This window comes from Oncorhynchus kisutch, linkage group LG13, assembly GCF_002021735.2.
Source record: "Oncorhynchus kisutch isolate 150728-3 linkage group LG13, Okis_V2, whole genome shotgun sequence".
NCBI lineage: Eukaryota > Metazoa > Chordata > Actinopteri > Salmoniformes > Salmonidae > Oncorhynchus > Oncorhynchus kisutch.
In genome coordinates this window covers 429,903-456,415 of record NC_034186.2, presented here as the reverse complement: position 1 = coordinate 456,415, position 26,513 = coordinate 429,903, and the positions used below count along the sequence as shown (strand labels likewise).

Sequence of the window (26,513 nt, the reverse complement as noted above, 5' to 3'; positions counted from 1 at the left end):
TAGGACTATGGACTAGACTACATGAGGTGTGATACTAACCTTATAGGACTATGGGCTAGGCTACATGAGGTGTGATACTAACCTTATAGGACTATGGGCTACATGAGGTGTGATACTAACCTTATAGGACTATGGGCTACATGAGGTGTGATACTAACCTTATAGGACTATGGGCTACATGAGGTGTGATACTAACCTTATAGGACTATGGACTAGGCTACATGAGGTGTGATACTAACCTTATAGGACTATGGGCTAGACTACATGAGGTGTGATACTAACCTTATAGGACTATGGACTAGACTACATGAGGTGTGATACTAACCTTATAGGACTATGGGCTAGGCTACATGAGGTGTGATACTAACCTTATAGGACTATGGGCTAGGCTACATGAGGTGTGATACTAACCTTATAGGACTATGGGCTAGGCTACATGAGGTGTGATACTAACCTTATAGGACTATGGGCTAGGCTACATGAGGTGTGATACTAACCTTATAGGACTATGGGCTAGACTACATGAGGTGTGATACTAACCTTATAGGACTATGGGCTAGACTACATGAGGTGTGATACTAACCTTATAGGACTATGGGCTACATGAGGTGTGATACTAACCTTATAGGACTATGGGCTACATGAGGTGTGATACTAACCTTATAGGACTATGGGCTAGACTACATGAGGTGTGATACTAACCTTATAGGACTATGGGCTAGGCTACATGAGGTGTGATACTAACCTTATAGGACTATGGGCTAGGCTACATGAGGTGTGATACTAACCTTATAGGACTATGGGCTAGGCTACATGAGGTGTGATACTAACCTTATAGGCCTATGGGCTACATGAGGTGTGATACTAACCTTATAGGACTATGGGCTAGGCTACATGAGGTGTGATACTAACCTTATAGGACTATGGGCTACATGAGGTGTGATACTAACCTTATAGGACTATGGACTACATGAGGTGTGATACTAACCTTATAGGCCTATGGGCTACATGAGGTGTGATACTAACCTTATAGGACTATGGGCTAGGCTACATGAGGTGTGATACTAACCTTATAGGACTATGGGCTAGGCTACATGAGGTGTGATACTAACCTTATAGGACTATGGGCTAGGCTACAAGAGGTGTGATACTAACCTTATAGGACTATGGGCTAGGCTACAAGAGGTGTGATACTAACCTTATAGGACTATGGGCTAGGCTACATGAGGTGTGATACTAACCTTATAGGACTATGGACTAGACTACATGAGGTGTGATACTAACCTTATAGGACTATGGGCTAGGCTACATGAGGTGTGATACTAACCTTATAGGACTATGGGCTAGGCTATATGAGGTGTGATACTAACCTTATAGGACTATGGACTAGACTACATGAGGTGTGATACTAACCTTATAGGACTATGGACTAGACTACATGAGGTGTGATACTAACCTTATAGGACTATGGGCTAGGCTACAAGAGGTGTGATACCAACCTTATAGGACTATGGGCTAGGCTACAAGAGGTGTGATACCAACCTTATAGGACTATGGGCTAGGCTACATGAGGTGTGATACTAACCTTATAGGACTATGGGCTAGGCTACATGAGGTGTGATACTAACCTTATAGGCCTATGGGCTAGGCTACAAGAGGTATGATACTAACCTTATAGGCCTATGGGCTAGGCTACAAGAGGTGTGATACTAACCTTATAGGCCTATGGGCTACATGAGGTGTGATACTAACCTTATAGGCCTATGGGCTACATGAGGTGTGATACTAACCTTATAGGCCTATGGGCTAGACTACATGAGGTGTGATACTAACCTTATAGGACTATGGGCTACAAGAGGTGTGATACTAACCTTATAGGACTATGGGCTACAAGAGGTGTGATACTAACCTTATAGGACTATGGGCTACAAGAGGTGTGATACTAACCTTATAGGACTATGGGCTACAAGAGGTGTGATACTAACCTTATAGGACTATGGGCTATATGAGGTGTGATACTAACCTTATAGGACTATGGACTAGGCTACATGAGGTGTGATACTAACCTTATAGGACTATGGACTAGACTACATGAGGTGTGATACTAACCTTATAGGACTATGGGCTAGACTACATGAGGTGTGATACTAACCTTATAGGACTATGGGCTAGACTACATGAGGTGTGATACTAACCTTATAGGACTATGGACTAGACTACATGAGGTGTGATACTAACCTTATAGGACTATGGGCTACATGAGGTGTGATACTAACCTTATAGGACTATGGGCTACATGAGGTGTGATACTAACCTTATAGGACTATGGGCTACATGAGGTGTGATACTAACCTTATAGGACTATGGACTAGGCTACATGAGGTGTGATACTAACCTTATAGGACTATGGGCTAGACTACATGAGGTGTGATACTAACCTTATAGGACTATGGGCTACATGAGGTGTGATACTAACCTTATAGGACTATGGGCTAGACTACATGAGGTGTGATACTAACCTTATAGGACTATGGGCTAGACTACATGAGGTGTGATACTAACCTTATAGGACTATGGGCTAGACTACATGAGGTGTGATACTAACCTTATAGGACTATGGGCTACATGAGGTGTGATACTAACCTTATAGGACTATGGGCTACATGAGGTGTGATACTAACCTTATAGGACTATGGGCTAGACTACATGAGGTGTGATACTAACCTTATAGGACTATGGGCTAGGCTACATGAGGTGTGATACTAACCTTATAGGACTATGGGCTAGACTACATGAGGTGTGATACTAACCTTATAGGACTATGGGCTAGGCTACATGAGGTGTGATACTAACCTTATAGGACTATGGGCTAGGCTACATGAGGTGTGATACTAACCTTATAGGACTATGGGCTAGGCTACATGAGGTGTGATACTAACCTTATAGGACTATGGGCTAGGCTACATGAGGTGTGATACTAACCTTATAGGCCTATGGGCTACATGAGGTGTGATACTAACCTTATAGGACTATGGGCTAGGCTACATGAGGTGTGATACTAACCTTATAGGACTATGGGCTACATGAGGTGTGATACTAACCTTATAGGACTATGGGCTACATGAGGTGTGATACTAACCTTATAGGACTATGGGCTAGACTACATGAGGTGTGATACTAACCTTATAGGACTATGGGCTAGACTACAAGAGGTGTGATACTAACCTTATAGGACTATGGGCTAGGCTACATGAGGTGTGATACTAACCTTATAGGACTATGGGCTAGGCTACATGAGGTGTGATACTAACCTTATAGGCCTATGGGCTAGGCTACATGAGGTGTGATACTAACCTTATAGGACTATGGGCTAGGCTACATGAGGTGTGATACTAACCTTATAGGACTATGGGCTAGGCTACATGAGGTGTGATACTAACCTTATAGGACTATGGGCTAGGCTACATGAGGTGTGATACTAACCTTATAGGACTATGGACTAGACTACATGAGGTGTGATACTAACCTTATAGGACTATGGACTAGGCTACATGAGGTGTGATACTAACCTTATAGGACTATGGGCTAGGCTACATGAGGTGTGATACTAACCTTATAGGACTATGGGCTAGGCTACAAGAGGTGTGATACTAACCTTATAGGACTATGGGCTAGGCTACATGAGGTGTGATACTAACCTTATAGGACTATGGACTAGACTACATGAGGTGTGATACTAACCTTATAGGACTATGGGCTAGGCTACATGAGGTGTGATACTAACCTTATAGGACTATGGGCTAGGCTATATGAGGTGTGATACTAACCTTATAGGACTATGGACTAGACTACATGAGGTGTGATACTAACCTTATAGGACTATGGACTAGACTACATGAGGTGTGATACTAACCTTATAGGACTATGGGCTAGGCTACAAGAGGTGTGATACCAACCTTATAGGACTATGGGCTAGGCTACAAGAGGTGTGATACCAACCTTATAGGACTATGGGCTAGGCTACATGAGGTGTGATACTAACCTTATAGGACTATGGGCTAGGCTACATGAGGTGTGATACTAACCTTATAGGCCTATGGGCTAGGCTACAAGAGGTGTGATACTAACCTTATAGGCCTATGGGCTAGGCTACAAGAGGTGTGATACTAACCTTATAGGCCTATGGGCTAGGCTACAAGAGGTGTGATACTAACCTTATAGGCCTATGGGCTACATGAGGTGTGATACTAACCTTATAGGCCTATGGGCTACATGAGGTGTGATACTAACCTTATAGGCCTATGGGCTAGACTACATGAGGTGTGATACTAACCTTATAGGACTATGGGCTACAAGAGGTGTGATACTAACCTTATAGGACTATGGGCTACAAGAGGTGTGATACTAACCTTATAGGACTATGGGCTACAAGAGGTGTGATACTAACCTTATAGGACTATGGGCTATATGAGGTGTGATACTAACCTTATAGGACTATGGACTAGGCTACATGAGGTGTGATACTAACCTTATAGGACTATGGGCTACATGAGGTGTGATACTAACCTTATAGGACTATGGACTAGGCTACATGAGGTGTGATACTAACCTTATAGGACTATGGGCTACATGAGGTGTGATACTAACCTTATAGGACTATGGACTAGGCTACATGAGGTGTGATACTAACCTTATAGGACTATGGGCTACATGAGGTGTGATACTAACCTTATAGGACTATGGACTAGGCTACATGAGGTGTGATACTAACCTTATAGGACTATGGGCTACATGAGGTGTGATACTAACCTTATAGGACTATGGGCTAAGCTACATGAGGTGTGATACTAACCTTATAGGACTATGGGCTAAGCTACATGAGGTGTGATACTAACCTTATAGGACTATGGGCTACATGAGGTGTGATACTAACCTTATAGGACTATGGACTACATGAGGTGTGATACTAACCTTATAGGACTATGGGCTACATGAGGTGTGATACTAACCTTATAGGACTATGGACTAGGCTACATGAGGTATGATACTAACCTTATAGGACTATGGGCTAGGCTACATGAGGTGTGATACTAACCTTATAGGACTATGGGCTACAAGAGGTGTGATACTAACCTTATAGGACTATGGGCTAGGCTACAAGAGGTGTGATACTAACCTTATAGGACTATGGGCTAGGCTACATGAGGTGTGATACTAACCTTATAGGACTATGGACTAGACTACATGAGGTGTGATACTAACCTTATAGGACTATGGGCTAGGCTACATGAGGTGTGATACTAACCTTATAGGACTATGGGCTAGGCTATATGAGGTGTGATACTAACCTTATAGGACTATGGACTAGACTACATGAGGTGTGATACTAACCTTATAGGCCTATGGGCTAGACTACATGAGGTGTGATCCTAACCTTATAGGCCTATGGGCTAGACTACATGAGGTGTGATCCTAACCTTATAGGACTATGGGCTAGGCTACATGAGGTGTGATCCTAACCTTATAGGACTATGGGCTAGACTACATGAGGTGTGATACTAACCTTATAGGACTATGGACTAGACTACATGAGGTGTGATACTAACCTTATAGGACTATGGGCTAGACTACATGAGGTGTGATACTAACCTTATAGGACTATGGGCTAGACTACATGAGGTGTGATCCTAACCTTATAGGACTATGGACTACATGAGGTGTGATACTAACCTTATAGGACTATGGGCTATATGAGGTGTGATACTAACCTTATAGGACTATGGGCTACATGAGGTGTGATACTAACCTTATAGGACTATGGGCTACATGAGGTGTGATACTAACCTTATAGGACTATGGGCTACATGAGGTGTGATACTAACCTTATAGGACTATGGGCTACATGAGGTGTGATACTAACCTTATAGGACTATGGGCTAGACTACATGAGGTATGATTCTATGATTAGAAAAAGTCAAAAAATACATTATTTCCTATGCTGGGCTTCATTCACAAGTTATCATCAGACTATTCTTGATTTAATCTTGTCTTTACATATACTAAATATTATATGTGTGAAATTTGTTTTGATTTAGAATGGACCATTATCATGCACCTGTATTGAAATGGGTAGCGGGAAAAATATCATCTATGCACTTAAATAGCGAATGGAAGACGCTTTTCCCCTGGTTAATTTTCATGCCCTCCAGGTTGGCTATACTCCTGTTGTAAATATAAGCAATGTGCTTCATATTAGGAAAGTTGAGAAATAAATATAGTAGGCCTAGCCTATAGAAAGCTGGTAGGATCCTCCTCTTTTTAATAGAGGCCATCACTCTGTTTTCTTATGCATAGCCTATAGAAATGTTGAGCAACATGAGCTCATGGGCTCTCATGAAGTGTTTGATTAGATTTTCCATTACATTTGCATTGATGTCAGAGTAATTAGAGGGACAATAGAGTGCTGAGTACCAGGCAGTAAGCAAGTTTGGTAGGTTACTAATGACCATCAGTAGCATCAGAGCTTGGAAAAGCCTAATTACAGTGACTAAACGGTCATGACTGCCGGTGTGGCGGTAATACGGTCATGCAACAGCCCTAGGCTTGCATCAACAAAATAACAACATTGGTGCAGATAGCTGGGAATCTAGACCATAAGTAATAGACACAGATATTGTCAAACAATGCTACTGCCACCTTCTGGTTTGGAGTATTTTTAACAAGTCTGTGTGGCTGACGAGGTCTTTGCTGTGTGAACACAAAAGAGATTGACTGCCCACAGGTGCTAAGTACTGTCGTCTGGCGAACGTTTGACAGTCTGAGCTTTAACAGCAGAAACATTGCTAGACCGACATACTCTCCTCTCTTGCTAAATGCACAATTAAAGGGGAATTACACAAAAACATTAAATATTTTTTCCCCCAGACCTAAATAATTGTCTTCTGGTGTGATGTTCAGTGCATTCGGAAAGTATTCAGACCCCAGCTCTGTGGCTAGGGATGCTGGGCCGGCAGCCTTGCGGGGGCTAACGCATCTCCCAGTCCTGCCGCTGAAAAACATCCCCACATCATGATGCTGACACCACTATGTAGGGATGTTGCCAGGTTTCCTCCGTACGTGACACTTGGTATTCAGGCCAACAAGTTTTTATTAGACCAGAGAATCTTGTTTCTCATGGTCAGAGTCTTTAGGTGCCTTTTGGTAAACTCCAAGCGGGCTGTCATGTGCCTTTTACTGAGTGGCGGCTTCTGTCTGGCCACTCTACCATTAAGGCCTGATTGGTGGAGTGCTGCAGAGATGGTTGTCCTTCTGGAAGGTTCTCCCATCTCCACAGAGAAACTCTAGAGTTCTGTCAGCGTGACCATCGGGTTCTTGGTCACTTCACTTCCCTGACCAAGGCCCTTCTCCCCCAATTGCTCAGTTTGGCCAGGCAGCCAGCTCTAGGAAGAGTCTTGGTGGTTCCAAACTTCCATTTAAGATTGATGGAGTCCGCTGTGTTCTTGGGGACCTTCAATGCTGCAGAAGTGTTTTGGTACCCTTCCCCAGATATGTGCCTCGACACAATCCTGTCTCGGAGCTCTACAGACAATTCCTTCGACCTCATGGCTTTGTTTTTGCTCTGACATGCACTGTCAACTGTGGGACCTTTTATAGACAGGTGTGTGCCTTCCCAAATCATGTCCAATCAGTTGAATTTACCACAGATGGACTCCAAGTTTTAGAAACATCTCAAGGATGATCAATGGAAACAGGATGCACCTGAGCTCAATATTGAGTCTCATAGCAAAGAGTCTGAATACTTATCTAAATAAGGTATTTATGTTTTTTAAATTTTTAATACACATTTACTTACATTTCTTAACCTTTTTCACTTTGTCATTATTCTATTTTAGAATAAGGCTGTAATGTAACAAAATGTGGAAAAGTCAAGGGGTCTGAAAACTTTCCTGAAGGCACTGTAAGGATTGACGTGGACTCTGAAAACCAATTTTCAATGTTTCTATATCAATAATTGTAATATTGAGAGTTAAAAAACAGAAACAAATCATAAACAAAGAAAAATAAAACCGAGAACTGAATTCAGGAAAGTTATTTATTTAAATAATGTTTTGTTTGTTTTTGCCCTTCAAACAGGAAAAAGGTATTGTGGAGCAGCTATCAGAGGGGATTCGATACTTCGACCTCCGAATCGCCCACAAACCGTACGACCCGTCCAACGAACTGTATTTTACACATGTAATATACACTCATCTGACAGTGGTGGTGAGTAGAAGGAATACTATGCCTAACTATTCATTAGAATTTTTTTTACTACATCGTCAATTGTTACAAAGAGCTTTATAGTTACCCAGCCTAAGCCCCAAAGACCAAGTAGAAACAGGAGAGAGAGAGCACAATGACCAAGAAGAGCTCTCTAAAAAGAATACGCAATATTGGGAGTATCATTTCTCATATATTTAATATTTCCTGACTGGTGGCTGTACAGGAAACTCTGAGGGCCGTAGCCTCGTGGTTGGAGTCTCACTCCAGGGAGGTTGTTATCCTAGCATGCAGTCACTTTGAAGGACTCAACGACAAACTACATGAACATTTAATTTTCTCACTGAAGAAAATCTTTGGGTCTAAACTCTGTCCTCGCAAGGTAAGCTTGGTTATTTCTATAACTGTAGTCCATATCAATATGTCAATAGCTGGAAAGACTGATACATTTACAACATTTTTGCTAAGCATTACCAGTAGGTTTCTATCGAATTGGATTGCTTGACTGAAAATACTGTATTTCTTCAGTAAATGAAATGAGATGTTTAGTTAATGTTCAGCATGAGAGAAGGCTTCACTAGCTGCCCAATACTACCTACACAAATCACCAGCTGCCCAATACTACCTACACAAAACACCAGCTGCCCAATACTACCTACACAAATCACCAGCTGCCCAATACTACCTACACAAATCACCAGCTGCCCAATACTACCTACACAAATCACCAGCTGCCCAATACTACCTACACAAATCACCAGCTGCCCAATACTACCTACACAAATCCCTAGGATGCTTTCCTTTCTCTGCCCAGGGCTGAAGTAGTGCACTATACAGGGAATTGGGTGCCATATGGACAGCCGATAACAGAGGCTACTTGTTCTTCTGTCTTTCCCTCCAGGAGACAGTGGTGACCCTGCGTGGTCTGTGGGCATTGGGTTACCAGGTACTGCTGTCGTATGATGACCAGTCAGCAGCACGACACCAGGCTCTGTGGCCAGGTATACCGTACTGGTGGGCCAACCAATACACGGCCAGCGGGGTGGTCAGCTATCTGGACTGGCAGAAAGATATGGGACGCCCAGGTATGTGAAAAGCCCTTGACTAAAAGTAATAAATGACTTTGAGGTTCAGACATGTTACAGTGCGTAGTCTACACACCCCTTGCACAGTCTTCACATTTTGCCGTCTTCTAATTTAATACTTTTTTGGGATTAAATTATATATTTTTCCTACAGATCTACACAACCTACTCCACATTTCCGAATTTGAACGTTTTCCAAATTAATCAAAAATGAAGATGTCTTAATTGTGTAGGGTTAGGGTATGTCTTCACACCCCAAGAGATAATACTTAGTGGAAGAGCCTTTAGCAGCCATTACAGCTGTGAACCTGGTTTGAATAAGAATCAACCAACTTTGCACAACTCAAGTTTTGTGGTTTCAGCATCATGTTATGGGTATTTATTGTGGTGGCAGCATCATGTTATGGGTATTTATTGTGGTTTCAGCATCATGTTATGGGTATTTATTGTGGTTTCAGCATCATGTTATGGGTATTTATTGTGGTTTCAGCATCATGTTATGGGTATTTATTGTGGTGGCAGCATCATGCTATGGGTATTTATTGTGGTTTCAGCATCATGTTATGGGTATTTATTGTGGTTTCAGCATCATGTTATGGGTATTTATTGTGGTGGCAGCATCATGTTATGGGTATTTATTGTGGTGGCAGCATCATGTTATGGGTATTTATTGTGGTGGCAGCATCATGTTATGGATATTTATTGTGGTGGCAGCATCATGTTATGGATATTTATTGTGGTGGCAGCATCATGTTATGGGTATTTATTGTGGTTTCAGCATCATGTTATGGGTATTTATTGTGGTGGCAGCATCATGTTATGGGTATTTATTGTGGTTTCAGCATCATGTTATGGGTATTTATTGTGGTGGCAGCATCATGTTATGGGTATTTATTGTGGTTTCAGCATCATGTTATGGGTTTTTATTGTGGTGGCAGCATCATGTTATGGGTATTTATTGTGGTGGCAGCATCATGTTATGGGTATTTATTGTGGTTTCAGCATCATGTTATGGGTATTTATTGTGGTGGCAGCATCATGTTATGGGTATTTATTGTGGTTTCAGCATCATGTTATGGGTATTTATTGTGGTTTCAGCATCATGTTATGGGTATTTATTGTGGTGGCAGCATCATGTTATGGGTATTTATTGTGGTTTCAGCATCATGTTATGGGTATTTATTGTGGTGGCAGCATCATGTTATGGGTATTTATTGTGGTGGCAGCATCATGTTATGGGTATTTATTGTGGTGGCAGCATCATGTTATGGGTATTTATTGTGGTGGCAGCATCATGTTAGGGATATTTATTGTGGTGGCAGCATCATGTTATGGGTATTTATTGTGGTGGCAGCATCATGTTATGGGTATTTATTGTGGCGGCAGCATCATGTTATGGGTATTTATTGTGGCGGCAGCATCATGTTATGGGTATTTATTGTGGCGGCAGCATCATGTTATGGGTATTTATTGTGGTTTCAGTATCATGTTATGGGTATTTATTGTGGCGGCAGCATCATGTTATGGGTATTTATTGTGGCGGCAGCATCATGTTATGGGTATTTATTGTGGCGGCAGCATCATGTTATGGGTATTTATTGTGGCGGCAGCATCATGTTATGGGTATTTATTGTGGCGGCAGCATCATGTTATGGGTATTTATTGTGGCGGCAGCATCATGTTATGGGTATTTATTGTGGCGGCAGCATCATGTTATGGGTATGCTTTTCACTGACAGGGACTGGGGAGTTTGTCACGATTAGAATAAATATAGAAGGAGCAAAGCCCAGGTAAAAACCTAAATGAAAACCCGCCGTAGTCTTCTGTAAACCTAAAAAAAAATGTATGACAGACACCAGAATGGATTTTCAAGATGTGTTTCTGAATGATTTGAATATTGCTGTCCACTAATAACTCCTGACCAAATTTACTGAGAAAAAAAACAATGGATGTACAATATGTTGCCCTAAGAGTTATTGGTAGAATCCTATTTAAAATGATTCGCATCTGTAATGGTTGACAAAGACGCTTCCATCAATCTTAGCTCTGGGGTGGGAAGACATACGCAAACAACATATCTTCATTTATTTTTTTAGGTTGTGTAGATCAGTGTGATTTTATTTTACATTTAGGGCTGTATTCAATCAGATATGCTTTAGCTGACATTTGCATAGCAAATAGAGTACGGGCACTTCCATAGAGCACAAACCCATATGTTAGAACTGGTTATCACACTTTGAGGTTAGAAAAACACCTACCATGTGTCATGACTGTCCACGAGAATCCAAATAGGTCAGATCAGGTTTGCAATGAATAACTTCAATCAGACCCCCTCTCACCTGTAGAGGGGGAAGGAAAGAACTAGTGGGGATTAACAACCACATCCTGTTGTAAATCAGGGGAGAAGATCCAGGCCTGTACTATCCAGATTCACCAAAGGAATGTGCTTTGTCTCAACAGACCTTTTTTCTGCTAAAACTCTTAACACGCTCAAAAGCGAATAGTGGAACATTTGTTACGTAGAACGGGGGGAATGGTCAGAGGCGATCTATAGAACACGAATGTCCTTTTTGTTGGTATTTTTTTGTTTTTGTTAAGAGAGGGATGTGATTTGAGAAGTTTTAAGAGAATTGTTTTCCAGAACTTTGCACAATGACTAATCACCGCCGTGAGTGAGGTAAGGGAGCGTGTCAGCCTGCCGGAACCACCCCTTTTGAGCAAAAGGTATAAATGATGGGTTTCGAAAAAAACACATTGGACCAGAAAATGGAAGAAAAATCGCCTCTGTAGTTCTGTTCAGGACTACACGACAAGTCACCAGATACCGGACAACAACAAAGAAGGACAACAGTTGTTGGAACTATTTTGGATAATCAGAACCTTACAAGCGTGCCGTGAAAAGGCCCAAATCCCTTTCTAAGGCTGCCCCGTTCACCGAGAGATCTCCGGCGAAACCAGGCATTTCACGTAAATACATGCATGATTTCTTGCTCAAAGCGGGCGGTGGTTCATGTGCAATGTATATGGTTAATGTAGGGTAGAGTAGTTTCTGAATGTGGCAATGTTAAGTGTCTCTGTCCCCCTCTCTCCATCTCTTCTTTAACAAGCATCCATGTTGTCATTCCGCTAGGGACCCTTTTTCAGCGTATTATGTCTCCAGTTAATATCGGTGTAGTATGTGTGTTTACTTCTCATCCCATTCCTTTACTAGATTGTGTGTATTAGGTTTTATGGTGGAATTTGTTAGATATTAGGTTTTGTTGTGAATTTGTTAGATACTGCTGCACTGTAAGATCTAGAAGCATTTCACTACAACTCACATCTGCTAGCCATGTGTATGTGACCAATTACATCTGCTAGCCATGTGTATGTGACCAATTACATCTGCTAGCCATGTGTATGTGACCAATAACATCTGCTAGCCATGTGTATGTGACCAATAACATCTGCTAGCCATGTGTATGTGACCAATAACATCTGCTAGCCATGTGTATGTGACCAATTACATCTGCTAGCCATGTGTATGTGACCAATTACATCTGCTAGCCATGTGTATGTGACCAATAACATTTGATTTTACCTCTGCAGCTGAGGTGTGACCCGTGATGTAATGGTAAAACAGCTGAGGTATGACCAGTGATGTAGTGGTAAAAACAGTTGAGGAATGACCAGTGATGTAGTGATAAAAACAGTTGAGGAATGACCAGTGATGTAGTGGTAAAAACAGTTGAGGAATGACCAGTGATGTAGTGGTAAAAACAGCTGAGGAATGACCAGTGATGTAGTGGTGTTGACAACAGTTGAGACAACAGTTGAGGTGTAACCAGTTAAAAAAAAATAATATATTTAACCTTTCTTTTTAACCAAGAAAAGCCCATTGAAACCCAGAGTCTCTTTTTCAAGGGAGACCTGGCCAAGAAGGCAACCACAAACAATACATTACATAATTAAAACATACAACAGGATACGGCCTAAAAAAAAGCATTTACACTCCTCTGTAACAGAGTCTCTATTTTACATTCTTTCAGTGGCACTAACACATCCAGATGAAACATGGATTGTAGACTATTCCATGCCTCTGGTGCACAAGACAAGAAGGCAGTCTTGCCTAATACTGTGAATGTCCTGGGGACTTTAAGTAGTAACCACCTAGCAGACGGGGTAACTGCTGGTGGTGAAGGAGACCAGACTACAGAGGTAAAGAGGGAGTTTACCCAAAAGAGCTTTGTAGACACATGTAGCTTTCTGCGCATATAAAGTGAGATCCAATCTACCATTTGGTACAATGTGCAATGGTGGGTGAGTGACTTGGCATTTGTAATAATGTGCACGGATGCATGATGAACAGAGTCCAGTCTCTGTCAGACAGAGGAGGCTGCATGATAAACAGAGTCCAGTCTCTGTAAGACAGAGGAGGCTGCATGATAAACAGAGTTCAGTCTCTGTCAGACAGAGGCTGCATGATAAACAGAGTCCAGTCTCTGTTAGACAGAGGAGGCTGCATGATAAAGAGTCCAGTCTCTGTCAGACAGAGGAGGCTGCATGATAAACAGAGTCCAGTCTCTGTCAGACAGAGGAGGCTGCATGATAAACAGAGTCCAGTCTCTGTAAGACAGAGGAGGCTGCATGATAAACAGAGTCCAGTCTCTGTAAGACAGAGGAGGCTGCATGATAAACAGAGTCCAGTCTCTGTAAGACAGAGGAGGCTGCATGATAAACAGAGTCCAGTCTCTGTAAGACAGAGGAGGCTGCATGATAAACAGAGTCCAGTCTCTGCAAGACAGAGGAGGCTGCATGATAAACAGAGTCCAGTCTCTGTCAGACAGAGGAGGCTGCATGATAAACAGAGGCTGCATGATAAACAGAGTCCAGTCTCTGTAAGACAGAGGAGGCTGCATGATAAACAGAGTCCAGTCTCTGTAAGACAGAGGAGGCTGCATGATAAACAGAGTCCAGTATCTGCAAGACAGAGGAGGCTGCATGATAAACAGAGTCCAGTCTCTGTCAGACAGAGGAGGCTGCATGATAAACAGAGTCCAGTCTCTGTAAGACAGAGGAGGCTGCATGATAAACAGAGTCCAGTCTCTGCAAGACAGAGGAGGCTGCATGATAAACAGAGTCCAGTCTCTGTCAGACAGAGGAGGCTGCATGATAAACAGAGTTCAGTCTCTGTCAGACAGAGGCTGCATGATAAACAGAGTCCAGTCTCTGTAAGACAGAGGAGGCTGCATGATAAAAAGAGTCCAGTCTCTGTCAGACAGAGGAGGCTGCATGATAAACAGAGTCCAGTCTCTGTCAGACAGAGGAGGCTGCATGATAAACAGAGTTCAGTCTCTGTCAGACAGAGGCTGCATGATAAAAAGAGTCCAGTCTCTGTAAGACAGAGGAGGCTGCATGATAAACAGAGTCCAGTCTCTGTCAGACAGAGGAGGCTGCATGATAAACAGAGTCCAGTCTCTGTAAGACAGAGGAGGCTGCATGATAAACAGAGTCCAGTCTCTGTAAGACAGAGGAGGCTGCATGATAAACAGAGTCCAGTCTCTGTAAGACAGAGGAGGCTGCATGATAAACAGAGTCCAGTCTCTGTAAGACAGAGGAGGCTGCATGATAAACAGAGTCCAGTCTCTGCAAGACAGAGGAGGCTGCATGATAAACAGAGTCCAGTCTCTGTCAGACAGAGGAGGCTGCATGATAAACAGAGGCTGCATGATAAACAGAGTCCAGTCTCTGTAAGACAGAGGAGGCTGCATGATAAACAGAGTCCAGTCTCTGTAAGACAGAGGAGGCTGCATGATAAACAGAGTCCAGTATCTGCAAGACAGAGGAGGCTGCATGATAAACAGAGTCCAGTCTCTGTCAGACAGAGGAGGCTGCATGATAAACAGAGTCCAGTCTCTGTAAGACAGAGGAGGCTGCATGATAAACAGAGTCCAGTCTCTGCAAGACAGAGGAGGCTGCATGATAAACAGAGTCCAGTCTCTGTCAGACAGAGGAGGCTGCATGATAAACAGAGTTCAGTCTCTGTCAGACAGAGGCTGCATGATAAACAGAGTCCAGTCTCTGTAAGACAGAGGAGGCTGCATGATAAAAAGAGTCCAGTCTCTGTCAGACAGAGGAGGCTGCATGATAAACAGAGTCCAGTCTCTGTCAGACAGAGGAGGCTGCATGATAAACAGAGTTCAGTCTCTGTCAGACAGAGGCTGCATGATAAAAAGAGTCCAGTCTCTGTCAGACAGAGGAGGCTGCATGATAAACAGAGTCCAGTCTCTGTCAGACAGAGGAGGCTGCATGATAAACAGAGTCCAGTCTCTGTAAGACAGAGGAGGCTGCATGATAAACAGAGTCCAGTCTCTGTAAGACAGAGGAGGCTGCATGATAAACAGAGTCCAGTCTCTGTAAGACAGAGGAGGCTGCATGATAAACAGAGTCCAGTCTCTGTCAGACAGAGGAGGCTGCATGATAAACAGAGTTCAGTCTCTGTCAGACAGAGGCTGCATGATAAACAGAGTCCAGTCTCTGTCAGACAGAGGAGGCTGCATGATAAACATAGTTCAGTCTCTGTCAGACAGAGGCTGCATGATAAACAGAGTCCAGTCTCTGTTAGACAGAGGAGGCTGCATGATAAAAAGAGTCCAGTCTCTGTCAGACAGAGGAGGCTGCATGATAAACAGAGTCCAGTCTCTGTCAGACAGAGGAGGCTGCATGATAAACAGAGTCCAGTCTCTGTAAGACAGAGGAGGCTGCATGATAAACAGAGTCCAGTCTCTGTAAGACAGAGGAGGCTGCATGATAAACAGAGTCCAGTCTCTGTAAGACAGAGGAGGCTGCATGATAAACAGAGTCCAGTCTCTGTAAGACAGAGGAGGCTGCATGATAAACAGAGTCCAGTCTCTGTAAGACAGAGGAGGCTGCATGATAAACAGAGTCCAGTCTCTGTAAGACAGAGGAGGCTGCATGATAAACAGAGTCCAGTCTCTGTAAGACAGAGGAGGCTGCATGATAAACAGAGTCCAGTCTCTGTCAGACAGAGGAGGCTGCATGATAAACAGAGTTCAGTCTCTGTCAGACAGAGGCTGCATGATAAACAGAGTCCAGTCTCTGTCAGACAGAGGAGGCTGCATGATAAACAGAGTTCAGTCTCTGTCAGACAGAGGCTGCATGATAAACAGAGTCCAGTCTCTGTTAGACAGAGGAGGCTGCATGATAAAAAGAGTCCAGTCTCTGTCAGACAGAGGAGGCTGCATGATAAACAGAGTCCAGTCTCTGTCAGACAGAGGAGGCTGCATGATAAACAGAGTCCAGTCTCTGTAAGACAGAGGAGGCTGCATGATAAACAGAGTCCAGTCTCTGTAAGACAGAGGAGGCTGCATGATAAACAGAGTCCAGTCTCTGTAAGACAGAGGAGGCTGCATGATAAACAGAGTCCAGTCTCTGTAAGACAGAGGAGGCTGCATGATAAACAGAGTCCAGTCTCTGTAAGACAGAGGAGGCTGCATGATAAACAGAGTCCAGTCTCTGTAAGACAGAGGAGGCTGCATGATAAACAGAGTCCAGTCTCTGTCAGACAGAGGAGGTTGCATGATAAACAGAGTCCAGTCTCTGTAAGACAGAGGAGGCTGCATGATAAACAGAGTCCAGTCTCTGTAAGACAGAGGAGGCTGCATGATAAACAGAGTCCAGTCTCTGTAAGACAGAGGAGGCTGCATGATAAACAGAGTCCAGTCTCTGTAAGACAGAGGAGGCTGCATGATAAACAGAGTCCAGTCTCTGTCAGACAGAGGAGGTTGCATGATAAACAGAGTCCAGTCTCTGTTAGACAGAGGAGGTTGCATGATAAACAGAGTCCAGTCTCTGTCAGACAGAGGAGGTTGCATGATAAACAGAGTCCAGTCTCTGTAAGACAGAGGAGGCTGCATGATAAACAGAGTCCAGTCTCTGTCAGACAGAGGAGGTTGCATGCATATACAACAACAACAATCAATTACAGAGAGAAAAGTGGCCTGAACAAGCTACTTTCTAGCCATAAGCGGGAAACAAGCCTTATACGAAAATATAACCCTAATTTCAATTCAAACTTCATAAGATTATCCATGTAAACTTTTAAAGGACAACTTCGCATCCAACCATATACCTCGATATTTGTAGGATGACACGTTTTCAATGGATAAGCCACCAGATGTGACAGTGCAAACCTTCTCTGTCTGAGCGTGAGCTCTGGTAAAGGTCATATTTATTTTTTCTACATTCAAGACCAGTTTGAGACCATAAAGGGAGGCCTGCAGTGACTGAAAAGCAGTCTGGAGCTCTTCAACAGCCTGAACCAGAGAAGGAGCACAATATATGACTGGAGCATCTGTATGTCGTGTCTTTGGCATCATTCAACTGAAGACTTATTTTTATCAAATAAATTCTCTGTAATTATTATTACGTGATTAAACTAACTTAATCGTGTAAATGTAATTAACTAGGAAGTCGGGGCACCAAGGAAAATATTCAGATCAAAGTTATAATTTTCCTAATATAACTTTCGGATATTTTAATATCTGATCAATTAGTCTTCTCTTCTAGTGGAGCAGGTTGAGCGTTTCAAGTTCCTTGGTGTCCACATCACCAACAAACTAACATGGTCCAAGCACAACATGACAGTCGTGAAGCGGGCACGACAACACCTGTCCCCCCTCAGGAGACTGAGTACTGGGTCCTCAGATCCTCAAAAAGTTCTACAGCTGCACCATCGAGAGCATCCTGACCGGTTGCATCACTGCCTGGTACGGCAACTGCTTGGCATCTGACCGCAAGGCACTACAGAGGGTAGTGCGTACGGCCCAGTACATTACTGGGGCTAAGATTACTGCCATCCAGGACCTCTATACCAGGTGGTGTCAGAGGAAGGCCCTAGAAATGGTCAGACTCCAGCCACCCTAGTCAAAGACTGTTCTCTCTGCTACCACACGGCAAGCTGTACCAGTACCCCCTGTATAGAGCCTCCACATTGACTCTGTACCGTAACACCCAGTCTATACTGCGACCCGTACGCTCTCGTTGGTTGGCCCTCGCTTCATACTCGTTGCCAAACCCACTGGCTACAGGTTATCTACAAGTCTCTGCTAGGTAAAGCCCCGCCTTATCTCGGCTCACTGGTCACCATAGCAGCACCCACTCGTAGCACGCGCTCCAGCAGGTATATCTCACTGGTCACCATAGCAGCATCCACTCGTAGCACGCGCTCCAGCAGGTATATCTCACTGGTCACCATAGCAGCACCCACTCGTAGCACGCGCTCCAGCAGGTATATCTCACTGGTCACCATAGCAGCACCCACTCGTAGCACGCGCTCCAGCAGGTATATCTCACTGGTCACCATAGCAGCACCCACTCGTAGCACGCGCTCCAGCAGGTATATCTCACTGGTCACCATAGCAGCACCCACTCGTAGAACGCGCTCCAGCAGGTATATCTCACTGGTCACCATAGCAGCACCCACTCGTAGCACTAGCTCCAGCAGGTATATCTCACTGGTCACCATAGCAGCACCCACTCGTAGCACGCGCTCCAGCAGGTATATCTCACTGGTCACCATAGCAGCACCCACTCGTAGCACGCGCTCCAGCAGGTATATCTCACTGGTCACCATAGCAGCACCCACTCGTAGCACGTGCTCCAGCAGGTATATCTCACTGGTCACCATAGCAGCACCCACTCGTAGCACGCGCTCCAGCAGGTATATCTCACTGGTCACCATAGCAGCACCCACTCGTAGCACGTGCTCCAGCAGGTATATCTCACTGGTCACCATAGCAGCACCCACTCGTAGCACGCGCTCCAGCAGGTATATCTCACTGGTCACCATAGCAGCACCCACTCGTAGCACTAGCTCCAGCAGGTATATCTCACTGGTCACCATAGCAGCACCCACTCGTAGCACGCGCTCCAGCAGGTATATCTCACTGGTCACCATAGCAGCACCCACTCGTAGCACGTGCTCCAGCAGGTATATCTCACTGGTCACCATAGCAGCACCCACTCGTAGAACGCGCTCCAGCAGGTATATCTCACTGGTCACCATAGCAGCACCCACTCGTAGCACTAGCTCCAGCAGGTATATCTCACTGGTCACCATAGCAGCACCCACTCGTAGCACGCGCTCCAGCAGGTATATCTCACTGGTCACCATAGCAGCACCCACTCGTAGCACGTGCTCCAGCAGGTATATCTCACTGGTCACCATAGCAGCACCCACTCGTAGCACTAGCTCCAGCAGGTATATCTCACTGGTCACCATAGCAGCACCCACTCGTAGCACGCGCTCCAGCAGGTATATCTCACTGGTCACCATAGCAGCACCCACTCGTAGCACGTGCTCCAGCAGGTATATCTCACTGGTCACCATAGCAGCACCCACTCGTAGCACGCGCTCCAGCAGGTATATCTCACTGGTCACCATAGCAGCACCCACTCGTAGCACTAGCTCCAGCAGGTATATCTCACTGGTCACCATAGCAGCACCCACTCGTAGCACGCGCTCCAGCAGGTATATCTCACTGGTCACCCCAAAAGCCAATTCCTTTTTTCCCCCCTTTTTTCTTAAAACTGCATTGTTGTAAGGCGTGTGTGACATACGATTTGATTATACCTAAAGCGGACATTGCCATTGGCTGCACAGAGTTTCGTGGAGAGAAATTCCATGTAGCCTTGTTGACAAGTTAGAACACTGGAATGTAAGATGTAATCTACACCTCGATTAGGATTCTAGAAATCCTTATTTAAATAATAATTTTTACATTTGAGCCTAATTATTTCTATATAGCGTACACTTCCTCCTTTTGAACTTCTAAGGAGAGTAGGACAGTGTGGCTTCGTGATCAAGGTGTCTGCTACCGTTGGTTAATGCTCGATCTGATTCAATCTAGGCCTTACGACTGTGCAAGGGGTGTGTAGACTTTCACATGACACTGTATGTTATTACTCTTCAGATAGCAACATATCAAGAGGACCATGACAATGTCTAGTGATACTGTTGTGAACTGCCTCTGTAAAAAGGGCTTTATAAAATCCATTTGATGTGAAGTCAGTGTGTTCAGAGATGTCCTGTAGGGCTCAATCTGTGTCGCTGGTGTGTTCTCCACTAACACAACATTAATCTTTACATTTCAATCACGCTGTAATTCTGAACTTCCGTGATACGGATTGAATAGAGCCCTTAAACTTTAATCCATGTTTTGTTTTGTTCAGATGGTTTCTTTGTGTCTGGTCTGAACCTGACGGCTGACCGCTCCTACATCGCGCTGCACCCCCGTCAGTCCCTGCAGACCCTAACTCTGGCTAACTGGAAGGAGCTGAGGCCGTGGCTGGAGGAACAGGTCCCTGGACCACACTCTAACAACCTCAACATCATAGCAGGAGACTTTATAGGACCTGTCCCCTTCTGTCCTCTGGTCATCAACCTCAATAGAAAACTGTTGAAGAGGATGGATGAGAGGAGTCTCAGAGGAGAGGATGGATGAGAGGAGGCTTAGAGGAGAGGATGGATGAGAGGAGTCTTAAAGGAGAGGAGGACTGACCGACCTACAGATGAGAGATAAAATACCTGGTTTAGGGAGTAATTCCATCAAAAATAAGTAATTCAAAGAGAACAGAAAACTGCTACATCAGCAAAGTTACGACCGAGGACAACCAGTCATTATTTAGTTTCACTGGGAATCATACAGACCATAGAAAGTCATTCCATTCACACCCCTTGACTTTTTACACATTTTGTTACAGCCTGAATTTAAAATGGATTAAATTGAGATTTTGTGTCACTGGCCTACACTTAATTCCACTTTGACATAATGTGGTATTATGTTTTTAGAAATTAATTAAAAATGAAAAGCTGAAATGTCTTAAGTCTATAGGTATTCACCCCTTTTGTTATGTCAGAGGAGTAAAATGTGCTTAACAAGTCACATAATTAGTGTCATGGACTCACTCTGTGTGCAATAATAGTTTAACATGATTTCTGAATGACTACCTCATCTCTGTACCCCACAGATACAATTATCTGTAAGGTCCCTCAGTCGAGCAGTGAATTTCACACAGATTCAACCACAAAGATCAGGGCGGTTTTACAATGCCTTGCAAAGAAAAGCACCTATTGGTAGATGGTTAAAAAAAAAGCAGACATTGAATATCATTTTGATCAGGTTGAAGTTATTTGTTACACTTTGGATGGTGTATCAATACACCCAGTCACTACAAAGATACAGGCATCCTTCCTAACTCAGTTGCTGTTGAAGAAGGAAACCGTTCAGGGTCTTTAAAACAGTCAATGGTGACTTTAAAACAGTTACAGAGTTTAGTGGCTGTGATAGAACACTGAGGATGGATCAACAACATTGTAGTTACTCCACAATACTAACCTAAATGACAGAGTGAACAGAAAGAAACCTTTTGTTAAAGGAATTAAATTGCTCTATGTTTTAATACCCAATTAAAATGAAACACTCTGTCAATTCATAAGGATTTGTAAGACCCTTATTCTATAATAATGGACAGAGCCCAGTCTTAAAGTCAATCAGCAGAGTTTATTCACGAGAGTACTGAACACGATACAGTTTACCACAGGTTATAAACTGAAAATGACGTCATTAGTTTCAGCACCAACCAGTGCCATCTCCGTTCCAGTACAAAGGCTGTATCTCAAGCCTTCCCACATCCGTCTCCCTACCAATTTAATATAATTTACGGTTGAGCCAAGGTTTTCCGGTGTAGATAAGCATTCTAGCCAGTCTGAAGATTTAGCTAATTCATTCCTACCAAGGAACAGACCGTCATTGTTCTAATCCTTGATTCATTCACACACATTATATTCAGTACTAAGATTAAGAAAGAAAATTCATACATATACAGTAACATGATAGTATTCTGATTAGTACATATACAGTAACATAATAGTATTCTGATTAGTACATATACAGTAACATAATAGTATTCTGATTAGTACATATACAGTAACATAATAGTATTCTGATTAGTACATATACAGTAACATAATAGTATTCTGATTAGTACATATACAGTAACATAATAGTATTCTGATTAGTACATATACAGTAACATAATAGTATTCTGATTAGTACATATACAGTAACATAATAGTATTCTGATTAGTACATATACAGTAACATAATAGTATTCTGATTAGTACATATACAGTAACATAATAGTATTCTGATTAGTACATATACAGTAACATAATAGTATTCTGATTAGTACATATACAGTAACATAATAGTATTCTGATTAGTACATATACAGTAACATAATAGTATTCTGATTAGTACATATACAGTAACATAATTAGTATTCTGATTAGTCAGTCCTGATTGAAATGTATACATAATTAGTCATTGATAAAAATTCCCTTAACACCTTTACAGAATAAACTATATTCCAAAACATGCATCCTGTTTGAAATAAGGCACTAAAGTAAAACTGCAAAAAAAATTGGCAAAGAAATGATCTTTATGTCCTGACTACAAGGTGTTATATTTTGGGCCAATCCAACACATCACTGAGTACGACTCTTCATATTGTCAAGCATGGTGGTGGCTGCATCATGTTATCGGTATGCTTACCATCGGCAAGGACTAGGGAGTTTTTTTATGATGAAAAGAAACGGGAATATCAAATCAAATCAAATCAAATTTATTTATATAGCCCTTCGTACATCAGCTGATATCTCAAAGTGCTGTACAGAAACCCAGCCTAAAACCCCAAACAGCAAGCAATGCAGGTGGAGAAGCACGGTGGCTAGGAAAAACTCCCTAGAAAGGCCAATACCTAGGAAGAAACCTAGAGAGGAACCAGGCTATGTGGGGTGGCCAGTCCTCTTCTGGCTGTGCCGGGTGGAGATTATAACAGAACATGGTCAAGATGTTCAATAGATGAACATAGATGGGAATAGAGCTAAGCACAGGCAAAATCCTAGAGGAAAACCTGGTTCAGTCTGCTTTCCAACAGACACTGGGAGATGAATTCACATTTCATCAGAATAACCTAAAACACAGGGCCAAATATAGACTGGAGTTGATTACCAAGACAACATTGCATGTTCCTGAGTGGCCCAGTTACAGTTTGGACTTAAATCAGCTGGAAAATCTACGGCAAGACTGAAATGTCTGTCTAGCCATGATCAACAACCAACTTGACAGAGCTTGAAGAGTAAAAAAATAAAATAATGTGCAAATATTGTACAACCCAGGTATGCAAAGCTCTTATAGAGACTTACCCAAAGACTCCCAGCTGTAATCGCTGCCAAAGGTGATTCTAACATGTATTGTCAGAGGGGTGTGAAAACATCTCTAAATGAGATATTTCTGTATTTCATTTTCAATACATTTGCAAAACAACATGTTTTCAGTTTGTCATTATGGGGTATTGTGTATAGATGGGTAAAAACAACATGTTTTCAGTTTGTCATTATGAGGTATTGTGTATAGATGGGTAAAACCAACAACATGTTTTCAGTTTGTCATTATGGGGTATTGTGTGTAGATGGGTAAAACCAACAACATGTTTCAGTTTGTCATTATGGGGTATTGTGTGTAGATGGGTAAAACCAACAACATGTTTTCAGTTTGTCATTATGGGGTACTGTGTGTAGATGGGTAAAACCAACAACATGTTTTCAGTTTGTCATTATGGGGTATTGTGTGTAGATGGGTAAAACCAACAACATGTTTCAGTTTGTCATTATGGGGTATTGTGTGTAGATGGGTAAAACCAACAACATGTTTTCAGTTTGTCATTATGGGGTATTGTGTGTAGATGGGTAAAACCAACAACATGTTTCAGTTTGTCATTATGGGGTATTGTGTGTAGATGGGTAAAAACAACATGTTTCAGTTTGTCATTATGGGGTATTGTGTGTAGATGGGTAAAACCAACAACATGTTTCAGTTTGTCATTATGGGGTATTGTGTGTAGATGGGTAAAACCAACAACATGTTTTCAGTTTGTCATTATGGGGTATTGTGTGTAGATGGGTAAAACCAACAACATGTTTCAGTTTGTCATTATGGGGTATTGTGTGTAGATGGGTAAAACCAACAACATGTTTTCAGTTTGTCATTATGGGGTATTGTGTGTAGATGGGTAAAACCAACAACATGTTTCAGTTTGTCATTATGGGGTATTGTGTGTAGATGGGTAAAAACAACATGTTTTCAGTTTGTCATTATGGGGTATTGTGTGTAGATGGGTAAAAACAACATGTTTTCAGTTTGTCATTATGGGGTATTGTGTGTAGATGGGTAAAACCAACAACATGTTTCAGTTTGTCATTATGGGGTATTGTGTGTAGATGGGTAAAACCAACATGTTTTCAGTTTGTCATTATGAGGTATTGTGTGTAGATGGGTAAAACCAACAACATGTTTTCAGTTTGTCATTATGGGGTATTGTGTATAGATGGGTAAAACCAACAACATGTTTTCAGTTTGTCATTATGGGGTATTGTGTGTAGATGGGTAAAACCAACAACATGTTTCAGTTTGTCATTATGGGGTATTGTGTGTAGATGGGTAAAACCAACAACATGTTTTCAGTTTGTCATTATGGGGTATTGTGTATAGATGGGTAAAACCAACAACATGTTTTCAGTTTGTCATTATGGGGTATTGTGTATAGATGGGTAAAACCAACAACATGTTTTCAGTTTGTCATTATGGGGTATTGTGTGTAGATGGGTAAAACCAACAACATGTTTTCAGTTTGTCATTATGGGGTATTGTGTATAGATGGGTAAAAACAACAACATGTTTCAGTTTGTCATTATGGGGTATTGTGTATAGATGGGTAAAAACAACATGTTTTCAGTTTGTCATTATGGGGTATTGTGTGTAGATGGGTAAAACCAACAACATGTTTTCAGTTTGTCATTATGGGGTATTGTGTGTAGATGGGTAAAACCAACAACATGTTTTCAGTTTGTCATTATGGGGTATTGTGTATAGATGGGTAAAACCAACAACATGTTTTCAGTTTGTCATTATGAGGTATTGTGTATAGATGGGTAAAACCAACAACATGTTTTCAGTTTGTCATTATGGGGTATTGTGTGTAGATGGGTAAAACCAACAACATGTTTTCAGTTTGTCATTATGGGGTACTGTGTGTAGATGGGTAAAACCAACAACATGTTTTCAGTTTGTCATTATGGGGTACTGTGTGTAGATGGGTAAAACCAACAACATGTTTTCAGTTTGTCATTATGGGGTATTGTGTGTAGATGGGTAAAACCAACAACATGTTTTCAGTTTGTCATTATGGGGTATTGTGTGTAGATGGGTAAAACCAACAACATGTTTTCAGTTTGTCATTATGGGGTATTGTGTATAGATGGGTAAAACCAACAACATGTTTTCAGTTTGTCATTATGGGGTATTGTGTGTAGATGGGTAAAACCAACAACATGTTTTCAGTTTGTCATTATGGGGTACTGTGTGTAGATGGGTAAAACCAACAACATGTTTTCAGTTTGTCATTATGGGGTATTGTGTGTAGATGGGTAAAACCAACAACATGTTTTCAGTTTGTCATTATGGGGTATTGTGTGTAGATGGGTAAAACCAACAACATGTTTTCAGTTTGTCATTATGGGGTATTGTGTATAGATGGGTAAAACCAACATGTTTCAGTTTGTCATTATGGGGTACTGTGTGTAGATGGGTAAAACCAACAACATGTTTTCAGTTTGTCATTATGGGGTATTGTGTATAGATGGGTAAAACCAACAACATGTTTTCAGTGTGTCATTATGGGGTATTGTGTGTAGATGGGTAAAACCAACAACATGTTTTCAGTTTGTCATTATGGGGTATTGTGTATAGATGGGTAAAACCAACAACATGTTTTCAGTTTGTCATTATGGGGTATTGTGTGTAGATGGGTAAAACCAACAACATGTTTTCAGTTTGTCATTATGGGGTATTGTGTGTAGATGGGTAAAACCAACAACATGTTTCAGTTTGTCATTATGGGGTATTGTGTGTAGATGGGTAAAACCAACAACATGTTTTCAGTTTGTCATTATGGGGTATTGTGTGTAGATGGGTAAAAACAACAACATGTTTCAGTTTGTCATTATGGGGTATTGTGTGTAGATGGGTAAAAACAACATGTTTTCAGT

At 42.3% G+C, this 26,513-nt stretch overlaps 1 protein-coding gene across 1 annotated transcript in view; it reads left to right on the top strand.

Moving 5' to 3' along the window:
* plcxd1.2 (phospholipase C, X domain containing 1, tandem duplicate 2) overlaps positions 1-21,841 on the top strand; it is a 34,164-nt gene extending 12,323 nt beyond the window's left edge. Inside the window, exons 3-6 of the mRNA XM_031838131.1 lie at positions 8,134-8,262; positions 8,486-8,641; positions 9,161-9,344; positions 20,576-21,841. Coding sequence (XP_031693991.1) covers positions 8,134-8,262; positions 8,486-8,641; positions 9,161-9,344; positions 20,576-20,847 — 741 coding nt within the window. The 3' untranslated portion in view covers positions 20,848-21,841. The remainder of the gene's footprint in view (positions 1-8,133; positions 8,263-8,485; positions 8,642-9,160; positions 9,345-20,575) is intronic.
* The last annotated feature ends 4,672 nt before the right edge of the window (positions 21,842-26,513 follow it).